The sequence below is a fragment of the Echiichthys vipera genome (assembly GCF_963691815.1).
Source record: "Echiichthys vipera genome assembly, chromosome: 6".
Lineage (NCBI taxonomy): Eukaryota > Metazoa > Chordata > Actinopteri > Perciformes > Trachinidae > Echiichthys > Echiichthys vipera.
The window spans coordinates 3,020,236-3,035,516 of record NC_139831.1 but is presented as its reverse complement, the minus strand read 5'-3'; the positions used below and the strand labels follow the sequence as shown (position 1 = coordinate 3,035,516).

At 43.8% G+C, this 15,281-nt stretch overlaps 1 protein-coding gene across 1 annotated transcript in view; it reads left to right on the top strand.

The window, feature by feature from the left end:
• Window positions 1-10,512, top strand: part of sparc (secreted protein, acidic, cysteine-rich (osteonectin)) — a 28,110-nt gene extending 17,598 nt beyond the window's left edge. Inside the window, exons 5-10 of the mRNA XM_083915561.1 lie at window positions 2,279-2,400; window positions 2,491-2,611; window positions 5,269-5,402; window positions 7,013-7,161; window positions 8,402-8,550; window positions 10,049-10,512. Of these exons, the coding sequence (XP_083771687.1) occupies window positions 2,279-2,400; window positions 2,491-2,611; window positions 5,269-5,402; window positions 7,013-7,161; window positions 8,402-8,550; window positions 10,049-10,077 (704 nt within the window). The 3' untranslated portion in view covers window positions 10,078-10,512. The remainder of the gene's footprint in view (window positions 1-2,278; window positions 2,401-2,490; window positions 2,612-5,268; window positions 5,403-7,012; window positions 7,162-8,401; window positions 8,551-10,048) is intronic.
• Window positions 10,513-15,281: the final 4,769 nt, after the last annotated feature.

Here is a 15,281-nt window from a genome sequence, read left to right as displayed (position 1 = left end):
TCCTAATATATTCAATTCAATTCAATTCAGTTTTATTTACAGTGCAAAACCATAACAAAAGTTATCTCAGGACACTTTACAGAGTAGGTAAAGACCACACTCTATGACTTATTTATGATTTACATAGACTCAACAATTCCCCCGTAGAGTACGGTGGAGACGAAAACCTTCACTATAACAGACAGGAACGACAGACAGACCCAGCTCTGTGGAGGACGCACATCTGTCTGCACCGGAGAGAGGAAGAAAGGAGAGAGAGAAAAGACGGACAGATGGACAGAGACAGACACACTTAGTAGATATATAGATACAGATTCAAACCTTAAAGGAAAAATGTGTGTGTTACATTACATCACTGTGTGTCATATGTCTAAATGCGGCACGCTCTTGTTCGTGACAACGTGATTCAGCTGCGTTTCCCTCCTCTGTCGCCCGGCTGAAGTATCTGAGCCGTGACGCTCAGTGAAGCCTCAGACTGGCAAATCAGACCTCCATAATGACAGACTGTCTCCCTCTGTAATCACATGTTCCAGCCTGCTTTAAACGGAGCCACAGGCAGGAAAACAGTCCGACTGTACAAAGTGTACGGAGGTTTAGTTCTGCTGAGGGATTTACTCCTTTACTTCTGCTAAACCTGTTGACACCACAGTCAAAAATGCACTTAAGAAAGAATGGAGGCCTTTAAAAGAAGGTGAAAACATCTGTTAATCCAAATTACAAAAGGAAATCTACCCATGCTGATTCATATGTGTACATTTAAAACAGCAACATGACTTTCCACAAATAATGTCCCTTTGGAGTCGGTGCCAAACGTCAGTCACGAGAGTTTTAAGAAAATGTGTTTTGGGTTTTTTTACAATTCTGGTGAACTGACCCTTTATAAAGTCAACGTGTATTTGAATGAATGAATGACAGTGGTCGTAACTATCTATCCAAACATGCCAAATTAAATGTATGTTTTTCCAAATATGAACATGTTAAAACCACATTAATGCATCAATGAAAGCTAAAAAGTCAGATAAATGCAATAATATAAAAGAATAGGACAATTATCATTTAGTAAACAAACAACAACATCATGGTAAATGCTCGTCACTTCATTAAGTTACAGCACAAATACTGTAAATACAAGCATATACCTGCCTCCTCCAACTCTAAAGAGACCATTTATTTATAATTATTAATATATATATAAATATTATTGTTCCCTACAACGTGTTGTGTTACAGGTGAAATGTCAAACTAAAGAAATATTCATACCACAGTTTAAACTTTGCAGTCAGAAATGTTGGTGCCTATTTAAAGCACTTATATACTTCTATAAAGTGCTACGGTGCCTTCACTTAGAGCGCACTCACACTGTGCCTCCGTCCCGTGCCCCGTGCTTTAGGGTCCTTGTCCCCCCCTCCAGGCCCGTTTGTACTCACACTACCTGGGCCTCGGAGAATGCTTCTTGCTGCCTATACGTCATCACGCCGTAACACGTCACACGCATTGATGACGTCATGGTGATGCGTGGCTTTGTTTCCAGATCTTTCCGTAGACCTCGGAGTTTTTGTGCGTCTTGTCGACTGTTTTTGAATCTTTTCATCGACCAAATCTGCAGTAAACACTCCACCTCCGCATCACACCAACGTGAACCTTCCGCCGCCATTGTTTTAAATGTCCGCGCATGGTCCCTCCTTCTTTTTTCTACGTCCCAACAGGCGCACATAAATGACGTCAGAACCGCCGTAGGCCTCGTGCTCGTGCTCGTACATGTGCAAACGCGCTCTACAAAAGCCCACCTCTCTCAGACGGGCCGCAGTTATGCGCGGAGCGGTTGCACTCACACTGGTCAAACGCACTAGGCTTTAGCCGAAAAAACTTTTTTGGCCCGGTGCAGAAGGACAGTGTGAGTGCGCCCTTAGAGTCCCTTTAAGTCCATTAACCACACCTCTGCTCCTGTCTGACAGTTTGATTTTTCCATCTGCTGCTTTTCATGACGCAGCATTTTCACGCCTGTAATTTCCTTTTTAACCAAACAGTGGCTCCAGTCAGCCACAGACTCTTTGATGAGTTTGTTCAGCCACTTATTTCGTCATTTCACTTAATAATCCCCTCACATACGAATGCTTTCATTTGAGTTTTTTTAACTCTGGCACAAAAACAAAAGCCCCACTGCACTAAAAAAGGAGTGGAAAGTGTTTGTGTGGACGGCTTGAGGCGTCTGTTTAACGTCAGTGTTTCACTCAGCAGCCATTTCCTGAGACATAAACTCTGTGTTTCCTTTCCCCAGATGCCTGCCTGAACCACCACTGCAAGAAGGGCAAAGTGTGTGAGGTCGATGAGAGCAACACCCCCATGTGTGTGTGCCAGGACCCCTCCACCTGCCCCGCTGCCGAGGGAGAGTTCGAGCACGTGAGTGTGAAACCGCAGAACCCATTTTGACGCCGAAGAAGCTCAGAGCTCTGCGAACTCAACCGTCCGTGTGTGTTTTTGCCATCTCAGGTTTGCGGCACTGACAACAAGACCTACGACTCCTCCTGCCACTTCTTCGCCACCAAGTGCGCCCTGGAGGGAACCAAGAAGGGCCACAAGCTGCACATCGACTACATCGGACCCTGCAAACGTGAGCTCTGGGTTTTGAGCTAATGCGGAGCGGTGTACAGTGATTACTGCTCCATTTCTGTTTCCCCCTGGACACTCAACACTTTAGATGGTATCAGAAAATACAGTTTATACCAACTAGGCATAATAGTCCAGCTCTGGTTCAAGCTGAGAGTCTCATGGGCGTAATCATAACTCCTGAACTTCAGGCGATTTGGTAGATTTTTTCCTAACAACCTCACAGTGCGGACATTTTTAGTCCCTTATTGGAATTGAACCACCGACCTCTCCCAGGGTTTAGTCCAGCAGATACAAACTGATAACTCATCCCCGGGTCTTTTTTGGCAAATACACTAATCAAATAAGCCATGGAGACTTTTTTTCTTTGTCTAACGACAGAGAAATCCAGTAAAGTCGCTAACAGCCGAAGGTGGCTAACAGTGATTAGCTCGGGGCAGTACGGTGAAGGCATTCAAAGGTCTTTTTTAACCACTAATGCTGCTGAAAATAACAGCAAACCTCTGCAGCAGCATGAGAAGAGTCCCTACACATAAAACAAAGCACCAATGGGCTCCTTCCTTTGGGATTGACTTTGGTAATCCACTTGAATGGACTTTACTATGAGAGGAGCTGGTACAGGGGCCAGTAGGTAAGTCTTTAAAACACTCTTAATAATAATAAACTCTGGGTTCACTAACTACGTTGTTGGTGCTTTGTGTTCTGTGTAATGACTCTTCTCATGCTGCTGCAGAGGTTTGCTGTTATTTTCAGCAGCATTAGTGGTTAAAAAAGACGCTTTAATGGCTTCACCGTGCTGCCCCGAGCTAATCACTGCATTCGGCTGTTAGCTGTTGACTGTCCTGGATTTCTCCATCAATAGTTAACGTCTCAATGTCTAATTTTATGAGTGTGTTTGCCGAAATAGACCCTCGGATGATTCTACGCCAGAATTTTACTTTAAGGCTACATTCACTCTCATACATTTTCACATTTTAAATATATTTTGCCATACGTTTACGACACTTCAAGCCATTATAGCAATTCTTTAAAACTGAGAGAAATGCTGCATTTGAGTGCAATGGGAAGTCCGAAGTTTCGTACCTCCAACTAGACAAAGTGCACTGGAAAAAAGTGGAATCTCCTACGAGCGAATACGTGGGATATCGACCCACCGCAATCAATTTATCCAGACCAAAAAGTCAGGCTTTTATCAGAAATGTATGTGAATTGAATATTGATGACTTTGAACACCTGTTGGATTTCTTTTTCATTTTAGTGTGACGTACGCTTATTAGCAGCATTTTAAGATTACAAAACAAAAGTGTAAAAGTGCCAGAAAGGGTTAAGGTGAGAACTGCTTTAAAATAGAGACATTTAAAAATGCTGATGAAGCCATTTTGGTTTGAATGGACAGAAACAAAGAGCTTCAGGAATAATAACGCAGACACAACATGGGTGTATAAAGAGATATGAACACTGTGTCTGAGAAGAGGCCTCGTTCATTCCTATGAAAGCCGCTCAACGATGCATGAAGCCAATAAAGTTCAAGTGGACGATCAGCGCAGCGTCGTCTCAGTGTCGCAGAGCAGGAGCACTCGTGGCTCCAGTTGTGAGGAATTTTGCAGGAAAACCAGAATCTCAACAGTCAGCTGGTGTTTTTTGTTTGGAAAGATAAGCCGACCACTTTAGCTGGAGTCTTATCTCACCATCTTTAGTTTCACTTCATGAATGTTGTGTTTTGACAGCGTGTGGTTTCTGTTCCTTCACTATTGAGCGATCAGATGAAGCCCCTGCTCGTCTGTATGCTAAGCTAAGAGGCTAACCTCGTCTCTGTGTGTTCAGTATGTTCGCACCTTCACGTCTGGCCTGAAGGCTGCAGCTCAGCGGTGGGAGGATCTGTCCAGACACGCTGGCTGCACACACAGACACACACACACACACACACACAGTGAGGGCTGACAGGTTCAAATGGAGATCAAGGTGGTGCTCAGTACACCACAAAAACAGGATGCAGGTTGTGATTTTGGGTATTTGGGGATAATACAACATAAATATTGAGGAGATGCAGATTATTTTTTTGCCGTTGATCATTTACTGACTGATTTTTTTGGGGGTAATATTCCTTTAAGTTTCTCACCCATGGAGGGAATAGACTCGCACTCAGGGGCCTTTAGTCACAAAATGTTGCTGAAAAAACCCACAAAACAGTCACAACTAGATGCTCAAATTACTATAAACACATACAAACGCAAAACAACGACCCACAATGAGTACAGAGATGCAGAATGAGCACAAAGAGATGCTAAAATGATTGACACAAACCGATCAAAACATATAAATAACGACTACAAACAACCAGAAGCACCCGAAACGACTTAAACTAGATGCAAAACAACAATAAAAACAAAGTATTTGGATAAGACTTTATTCAGTTTGAGCTTATTTCAAAGCAAAACCTCAGTTAAACTTTGATTAACCGCTTGAATATGTGGAATTATCATCATGAGTCTTTGTGGATTACGTTTGTATTTGCTTATAATTCTTACTGTGGTTAGATGTCTTCTGTGAGCCTCTGGGTTTTCTAACCTCATCTGCAAAAACTTCTGTTATTATTTTCATTTCTTTTCTGCTGCTGTGTTTGTCAAATCGATGAAATGTTGTGTGTTTTCTGTCCCGCAGACATTGAGGAGTGCCTGGACAGCGAGCTCAGCGAGTTCCCCCTGCGTATGAGGGACTGGCTGAAGAACGTCCTGGTGACTCTGTACGAGCGCGACCAGGACAACAACCTGCTGACCGAGAAGCAGAAGCTCAGAGTGAGTCCAGGCGCATTTACATCAGGACCGACGTACGCTGACGTAAAAAAATCAGAGTTTCTTCCTGGCTCAAAATATAGATGTAAAAATGCACAGGACTACTTTTAGCAAAACTGTCGAATTTGATTATTTTTTTTAAATTAAGCAGAATTATATAAACTAAGCAACGCAGTGTTTTCAGTCCTCATGAAACAGTAATTTAAAAGTAGCGTACTGGCTTAATGTAATGTATTTTCTGGTGTTAGAGGATCTTTTGGGACAGTACGCAACTTTTAAGTCCTGTGAAACTCAAGTGTACGACGTGCTGCGGTCAAATTTCCCTGTTAACAAGTTCTAACTGTGTCTGTCAGAGTCAGGACTTTCATAATAAATCCTCTAAAGGCACGAGGATCATATTTACGTAGAGCGAGAAAGAAGGATTCTGGTTTAGTTTGCTGCCAAAGTCCTTTACAGGAGAACTAACACATTAATGACACACGTATCGACAGATATTCAATCAATAAAGAAGGTAAAGACACTTTGTGGCAGTTTAAAACACAGAGTTTGATGCATTAAATGGCTCCTAAAGAACAAAGTCCAATCCAAACAGTTTAAGGATGTGATTCATTCAGACAGGAAGTATTTTTGTGACCGAAACACAGAAATACCAGAGAGAAGTGATGGTTCCTCCGCACCTCTCGCTGCACCCATCAGAGCTGCTCCCATAGATCAATAGTTAAAGTTTATGATTCATCTGACGATCAAACACAACTCTACGCGTAAAGACTCCAAATTTATTTAGCAATCGACATTTTAAACCAGCGTCGTCAAACTCCAATTCACAGTGGGCCAAATTTAAAAACTGGGACAAAGTTGCAGCCAAACTCAACAAGCGCGTGTTCCCATCTCTCCAGATGTGTAACGTTGAACCTTTCCAGTGCAGCTCCTTGTTCTTGTCGTGGTGTTTCTTCTGTTTGATTCTTTGGTTACAGCCACGGTGACAAACAGCTCTTTACCTTCAGACACAGATCATCTGCTGAAAGATCCTGTCCTCCATCTTTTTTTGGTCGTTTTTGTGGTGTTTCTCACCTGTTTTTAGTAATTTTGTCCCGGTTTTGTGGTGTTTTGCGGGTGTTTTTAGTCGTTTTTCACATTTTGTGGTGTTTAATGTCTGTTTTTAGTCATTTTGTCACGTTTTTGTGGTGTTTAGCGTCTGTTTTTAGTTGTTTCATCACTTTTTTGTGGTGTTTTCATCTTTCTTTACTAAAAAAAAAAGCTCTGAACCTTCAGACACAGATCATCTGCCTCCCACCGCTGCTGAAAGCTCCTGTCCTCCATCTTTCTTTGGGTCGTTTTTGGGGAGGGGTGGATTCAGTGTGTCTGCAGAGACTGGTAGCATGGATGCTCATGTTTGCTAACAGAAAAGTAGACGTGTCTCTGCTTTATACTCACGGGCCAGCTCTCAGAGAAGCTTGATATGATCCTAGGGGCTAAATATAATTACACTTCGGGCCAGATTTGGCCCACGGGCCTGAGTTTGACACCCCTGTTTTAAACCTTGCAACACGCTCATTAGGGCTCTTTCTGTGAGATCATGTTTCGGGTTAACGTGGATCTGTTTGATGTTTCAGGTGAAGAAGATCTACGAGAACGAGAAGAGGCTGCAGGCCGGCGAGCACTCTCTGGACCTGCTGGCTCACGACTTCGAGAAGAACTACAACATGTACATCTTCCCCGTCCACTGGCAGTTCGGCCAGCTCGACCAGCACCCCGTCGACGGGTACGACGTCACTTTGTTATTGCGAGTTCAGACTAATTTGGCTTCCACGGGGAGCTGCTCTGGACTGAACTCAGGCTATATTCTGACGAGTCAGCACACGTAGGATCTGGTGAACTGAAGTATGTGCTGCTCAGGCCGTGGTGGAGCTTCTGTGACCGCAGCGGCTGCACTGATGGATCCAACAGTCACCGGCTGCTCTTCACTTTATAACCACTTATTTTATTTTAGAAAACACATTTCCATCGGGGTAAAATGTGGCCGCTGGGAAAGTTTAAGGCCACGCCCTCTCCAATGGCCGTTCACTCCCCTTGTTTCCATTAGAGGAAAAAAAGGTCCCAGAGGGATTTAGGAGACTCTGGGGTTAACGTACCACAGCTGATCAGTGACACAGTGGTGCGCCGCTCAATCTCAAAGTGAGAAAATACAGAATAGTTGTGGTTTGATTTAAGGCGGCCCGTATGATTCACAACGACAACTTATGTACAAGTAACATTAAAGAAAACACTCCACCTTAAAAATTCTGGGCACAGGAAGAGAGAGAGTCAACGACATCTGAAAAGAAGTGTGAATTTACAACTGCTGCATCCACGTACATGCACGCTTTCACACGTTCATGCGCGTCGGGTCGCAGGGGCAGCAGCTTTAGCAGGGGACCCCAAACTTCCCTTTCCCGGGCCACATTAACCAGCTCTAACTGGGGGATCCTGAGGCGTTCCCAGGCCAGTGTGGAGATCTAATCTCTCCACCTGGTCCTGGGTCTTCCCCGAGGCCTCCTCCCAGCTGGACGTGCCTGGAACACCTCCCTAGGGAGGCGCCCAGGGTTCATCCTTACCAGATGATCCTGAACCACCTCAACTGGCTCCTTTCAATGCAAAGGAGCAGCGGCTCTACTCCGAGTTCCTCACGGATGCTGAACTTCTCACCCTCTCTCTAAGGGAGACTCCAGCCCCCCTCCTGAGGAAACACATTTCGGCCTCTTGTACCCGCAACCTCGTTCTTTGGGTCGTGACCCAGCTTTCATGACCACAGGTGAGGGTAGGGACCAAGACTGACCGGTAGATCGAGAGCTTTGCCTTCCTCAGCTCTCTTTTCATCACGACGGTGCGGTAGCTACAAATATTTAATGTAAAAGCAGGCAGGACATAGGTGAAGATGGTTTTCAGTCAGTCCGTCTACATATTTTATGTTTCCATTATGAATCTCTCCTCATGTGCGTGTCCTTGTGTTTGTCTACCACCAGGTACCTGACCCACTCAGAGCTCTCCCCCCTGCGCGCCCCTCTCATTCCCATGGAGCACTGCACCACCCGCTTCTTCGAGCAGTGCGACGCCGACGCCGACAAATACATCGCCCTGGAGGAGTGGGCCAACTGCTTCGGCATCAAGGAGCGTGAGTATCCACCGCACCACCGCACAACGGATTACTGGTTCGCCCGTAAATACGAACCTCAACAACAATCTGTTTTGCAAAACTGTGTCTGCAATTTTCATTTTCGTTGAAATCTGCGTGCATACGGTGACGCAGAAGTGTGTGAGATCCGACGTAGTATGCAAGTCAGGTGACACACAACACCACGAGAGCCCGCACATGCGTAGAAACTTTCGTCTACTTCTCTTTGGCCGTACTGCAGGCATCTCCGATCCTGCTCCCGGAGGAACGCCGCCCTGCGTGTTTTAGGTTTCTCCCTGCGCCCAAACACACCTGAGTCTAATGCTCTGCTTGTTATTAAGCAGCTGAACCTCGCCACAGGTTTGATCATTGTTAGACCGAGGTGTGTTTCAGCAACAGGGATAAATAAAGTTTTAATGAATCGTGGCACCAACCTTACCAAGTACTGTCACTGGTACTCTTTAACAGCCATGGATGTCGTTTGGCAAACCAGCGGTCCTGATGTTTAGACGTGAGGACGTGTCGTTCCTGCAGCTTTCGCGAAGTTCAGACAATAAAAAAGAGCTTTTGTTCCTCTTTATTATGTCGATAGTGTGTTTTCAGACTTAAAAATGTCAAACTTTTTTCATCAATCATCAGTGTGACACCTTCGAAATGATCAGTTTTGTCCAAAATCCAGATGTAAACACTTTGCTTTAACAGAAAACAGGTTAAAGCGGCAAACTCTCTCATTAGAGAAGCTGGAAAATAGATAAAATTTGGCATTTTTTTGCTCCATAGTCTATTCATTAATTTCTCTAGCACTAAATAAAGAAAAAACATAATTACCCTCAGAAGAAAAGTTCACAAATTATTTTTTTTATACATTGAGTCAGTTGTTAAAACGTTGAACATGTATTTGAGGCCGTGATTTTACTTTGTATCATATCAGATTATGTTTTTGCACTTAATTCCTTAAATATCCAATAATCTAAAAACACGTTTATTGAACTCTTGAGAATAGAAACTTGCTATAATCTATAATTATCCACCTGCTGTCCAAACACTCCTCCTATTTCTGCATTTTTTGTCTTTTCTTAAATATTGTAAATTATATGAATGAATGAATATTATAATGTATATCAAATCAAATCAAATCAACCTTTATTTATACAACGCTTTTCATACAGGAAGTGTCACAAAGTGCCTCACAGAGATGTAGAGAAAAAGAGAAACATCAAATAAAATCAGGAGAAGAAAGTTCAAAGAGCCCTCCCACAGTCGTGCACAGAGACACACACACATATATATACGTTCATACACACATTCACACAAACACACACACACACAGCCCAATGACACACACACACACACACAGACACACACACTCACACCTACACAAACACTAGCTGTCACTACAGAGACATGGCCGGGCAGCGAGACCTGAGGTACAGAGGAGGCTAGAGGAAGCTCTCTTTTAAATGATATGTGTGCTGATGGATGTTTTGTGTGTTTGCAGAGGATGTGGACCAAGACCTCATCATCTAAGCTCCTCTGTAGCAGCGGCAGCGGCAGCGGCGGCAGCAGCAGCAACACGACTCCTAGTCGCTACTCCGGGACGAGGTGCTGATCCCTAAGTTAAAAACAAATCACAGTAACGGTGCTAATTGCAAATTATTTCTTATTTTGTTTTTGTTAAATAATGACCTTTTCCTTCCTATACCACTAAAAAAAAGAAAAGAAATTACAAAAGAGAAATGTGCACAGTCTGTACTAACCTTCACATGTTGAACGAAACAAACACCCAGTAAAGAAACTAAAGACCTCTGATGTAAATGTATGTTGTTGACAAGATCATATCTATGTTATGATTTGTTCAGGGCTTTAATTGGAGATCCATTTGAGACGCTTATCGCGAGGAGACCAAACTGTAAAGTGGAAAATAAAGTTTCTAAATAAATGCTCCCTCTGCTTACTTTCTACGAAACCCTCTATTTTAGTTGTTGCACTCTTTTGGTGGTGGACTCATATTTTTCTGGTCATTTTGTGTATTTTTGATCTTTTGACTACTGCTTTAAAGACTTTTTATCTGCCATTCATCTCCCAGACGAGGACACGCGTGTACTGATATTTGAAACTCTAAAGTGAGGATTTATTGTTTGGACCTTTTTAACGAGGGGGAAAATCTCGCAGGCTGAGAGTTTTTCTCATAATTAACATGTTTCTACTGACACTGAGAGCACGAGCGAAACTTTCCATGAATAAAAGACTATGAAAAGATCTGGATCTCTCTGCATGCGTTCATATCTTTCTCCTCTGCAAAGGCATTTCTGTTGGGATGATCTGACGGAGGGGGGTCTGGGGGGTCGGCGTGGCTCCACCAGTCAGAAGGAGGTCGCTTTGTTTACGCGCTGCACATGTTTCGTACTCTGAAGCACATTTGCATCATTCTCATTGTTAGTTATGTGTCTCTGAAGGCCGTCTTTGTAAAACTGAGACTAAAACGACCTCCTTTTTCTCTCTCTCAGCCACGATCAGTCTGCAGGCGCTGAGATTATCGGTTTTCTGTAATGTTGTACACAGGTGTTGCTACGCTGCGAGATCTAGTTGCGGCGTTACCAATTTACGGAGGTACATTTGTGGTTTCATTCATCAGAATTGCAACTAAATCGTCTAAATCAGAATTCTTGTTGAGTGTTCAGTTCTGGTTTGTTGTCGATGGCACGTCAGCTCTCTGGAGAACGAGTTAGCAAAGTTTAACATCTTGAAACCCAGATAATTCAACAGTGTTTTGGCTAAAACTCCTTTAAATGGTTAAAGATAAAAGAGAAGCTTCTGAAAACTGTCGTCGTCTTGAGACAAAAATGAACTAAAATCAAAAGTCACCAAGTTCAAAACACACACATAATAATATTAAAGAAGGTGCAAGCGTCTCAAATTTCACTTCTAATCCGAAAATGCTCTAACCCCGGTTAAAGTTCCCCACGTGTTCATGAAAGGGGGTTGAATGGTAAAATGACGGAGTAACTCTTCCTCCGGTACAGTAGGTGGCGCTCCGCCAACATACAGCTGCTCTGAATACGTCTTTTTTCCGGTTCACGTTTATCAAAATCCCAAACGGCCGACTTTTGGACAGAATTACGACAGAAACGGCTCTTCTTGGTAGGGATGTTAGTCGCCATGGTGACGTCCTCCCTCGGTTTAAAGGTAACGCTCTATTGTTGTTGTTTTTTTAAACATCTTTTCTGTGCCGTAGCTTCCTGGTTCATTTCTATTTCACTGTGTGATGGAGAGGGTGCTGATCGTCGTCCCTGGATGGATGGGTGGGTGGGTGGGTCAAACAAATGCACACACGAGGCAACTCTTCGTTTGCCGTGTGAAACCAAAAGTCAACGACTCAACGTACATAAAGCCCCTGAACCCCCACACGAGTGTTCAGGCCCTCCTCTCAGGACTCTGTGGGTGTGTTTGCTGCGATTGATTGACGTCTCCCTCGGCCTCCTGTTAGCTTTGATTCACCTGTTAAGGCGGGACAAAGTGATGTATCGTTCTTAGCGTTAAACATTTATGACCTCATAAATTCTCATCGAAGCCCCGCCCACGATCAACCCAAGCAGAGGTCTGATCATCCAGCGTAACTGAAAACATCTGCGTGGGGGTTCAGGGGCTTTAAGTAACGCCACATGCTTAGTGGAGGCTATTTTAACGCAAACCACGATCTTCTCCTAAACCTAACCAAGGAGCTTTGTTGCCTAAACCTCATCATACTAAGGAGCCCTGACCAAGCAAGCATGTTTGTGACTGTCCTGTCACGTACTCTTCAAGCGCTTGACCTTTTTCCTCAATGCCGCCCGACACCATTTATGATCTTTCCATGCTCCTCATTAGAGATTTGTCACTTCTCATTGTAAATAATTAATAGGGGAGGTAAGGAGGTAAGGAGGTGGAGGAGGTACACCTCGACTTTGGTGCGTGTGTTTACCACGTAAGGTGTCTAATCAGGCGGTAAGTGAGAGCACTTGTGGGTGTGTTGTGAGAATGTGAGGCCTTTAAAACCAACGTAAACGTAAAAACGTCAGGTTGAATTCATAATGTGTGTTCAAAGATGCTGCAAAATGTCCTCAGACCGTCAGAAACATGTGAAAGTTTACTTTGTGGTTTGAAATCAGGGGGAAAACCAAAAAAGACTCATGAATGTTGTCCAGTTAACAAGGTGTTTGCTTTGGATGTAAGCATTTAATACGTACGACTCTATAATTATATCGTAACTTCAACAAAAAGGGCGTGAAACAATGCAAAGCAAACCACGAGAGCCTTTTGTTCCGAGCCTTTCCTTTAAATAGTATTAACGACAGATCTGCCGTACATGTCTGACATGTTTATGTGTGTGTGTGTGTGTGTGTGTGTGAGTGGGGAAATGAAAAAGCCCTCTGTCCGTGGGTTTCCGTTACTGTTGCTGTGCACGAAGCTACTCCTGGTCCCCTGGGAGACGGGCGAGGGAGAGAGACGGAGCACCTTGTTACCATCCCCGCCCGTTCATCCAGACTCCAGTGTCAAGAATGTGAAACAACAGCCGGCACTCGTCCACAAAGCCCCAGAGTCCCTCCCTCCTCTCCGCCGCCGCAGGGGAAAACCTCCTCCTCCCCTCTCTGTGTGTCTTCATGCTGACGCTGTGGCTGCAGAGAGGGCAGAGAGGACGGGTGTGGTGCAGGAACTTAATACTGTTTTATTTATTTTTAAATAAGTCATCCCTGCTCGTGGAAGTCTTTTTTTGCACACACAGGTTTCTCTCTGTGCACTGTGGCAATGTTGCGTTTGCTTGTTACACCTGTTCTGCTCGACGGTGGCATCAACAACAAAAAAAGCAGTGAACATGGTTTTGTTTTTCATGCATAAATCCATTAAATTTCACACATTTCTTGCACGCACATTTCTTCCTGATGTGAAATAAACACATTCCACACACCGTTCTGCTGCGGACGTCCTCCTGCTGAAAAAACATGTGGAAAAGAGAGTTTGACTTTACTTGATTTTGCGTTTATTCTCTCTCTTCTTTTACGTTTTTCACTGATCAGATAGAAAATATAACAATATCCTTCAAATGGTGCAGGGCCACAGCCACTAAGAGGCCCCACAGAGCCCCACAGAGCCTATATTCACTGTGTATCAGATGGTTTATGGCTTATTTAAAGGTTGAATATGGAGAATGAGCAGAATACCACCATCTAGTGTCTCAAGATCGTAGTCGCAACAACAAAAAATAAGTCCAGCAGTGGGGTTGCCAGGTTGGTGAGACCCGGCCCAGTAGCCTGCAGGAGACCGGAGTCTGTTTGAACCTGTTTGAACCCGTCCCCTCCAGAAAATCACACCATAAAAACACGGATTAGAGGAGTTTGACTGACAGTTAGCGTTAGCTGTTAGCATTAGCTGTTAATAGCAATACGGTCTGGCACCGGAGGTGGGTCACATCCGGCTCTTTATCCGTTTGCCTTAACGAGGAGACGAGCCACAGCTGGAGAAACCACGCCGACCAGCTCCAACAGACAAACACACAGGGGAAGACACAAGCAGGAGAAGCAGACAGAGGGAGACAAACTCACACAGAAGGAAGAGGGAAGAGACTGACAGGACAGGGATCCTGACAATATGGGACCTTTAAATCACAACATGAGCTGGACGATGAGGACTTCAAGGCACGTTTTTGCCCAATCACGTCTTTTAAAGTGTGCAAAAGAAATCCCTGCAAAAGCACAACTCACAGGCAAAGGTTGGAAACCAGGGAAGCAGAGTCAGAACAGGCGGATAAATACAGGGCAGGTGCAGAAATGTCTGGCCCAAACTGGCCGGCATCACCGCACGACTGATCAGTGACACGAGGAACAGGTGAGCAGGTGGGTGGGGGTGGGGATGGGGATGAGGATGGGGATGGAGATGGGTTACACCGAGGGATCCTTAATGACGGGGATCGTTGTTATTATAGGCATGGAAAACAGAGATGGATGAATGTTTAGGATCTGCCTGAAGTTGTGACTAAAAAAGAGCTTTCTTTTAAGCTGACGGGAAGGATTTGGTTTCTATTATCTGACACAAAACTCCACATTAAACCGGTTAAACTGAAGAAATCCACTCTGATTAAATCACTTCAAACAACAAACAAAGTCTGAAAGGAAAATCTCACATCCATAAAGCTCAATTCATCATTTAAATTCATAATCTCGGACTATTTTGATTCCATCTCCCTTTTTTTTTTTTTGCTTTTCTACTTGTTTATTTGTGTGTGTGTGTGTGTGTGTGTGTGTGTGTGTATGTGAAGATATATATACATATATATGGATGTATTTATTTATATTTTACTCTACTCTACTTAAAAATAAGTGGTGTATTATCGTTTTTTCTCATATTTGTAATAAATACCAAGTAAAAAAATAAATAAATAAATAAATTAAAAAAACACCGAATAAAGTTCTGTTGCCCTCAAGCGGGGAAGAGGCTCCGGTGCACAGAGTTTAAATAAAATGAAAAATAAATAAATAAAAAATAAACGGTAGACGCCGGACGATGAAACCAACGCTCCTTCCGCCATTTACGGCAACGTGATTGGCTCTGATGTAGAACTCCAACGGTTGGGACACAGCGCTTCCGGGATTGGCTGCGATTTCGAAGCCCTCAAACGATTGGTGGATGATATCCTGATGCTTGAATCTGATTGGCTGAGCGCTCTCGTAAGGGGGCGGGATTTCATGTTAGGTTGC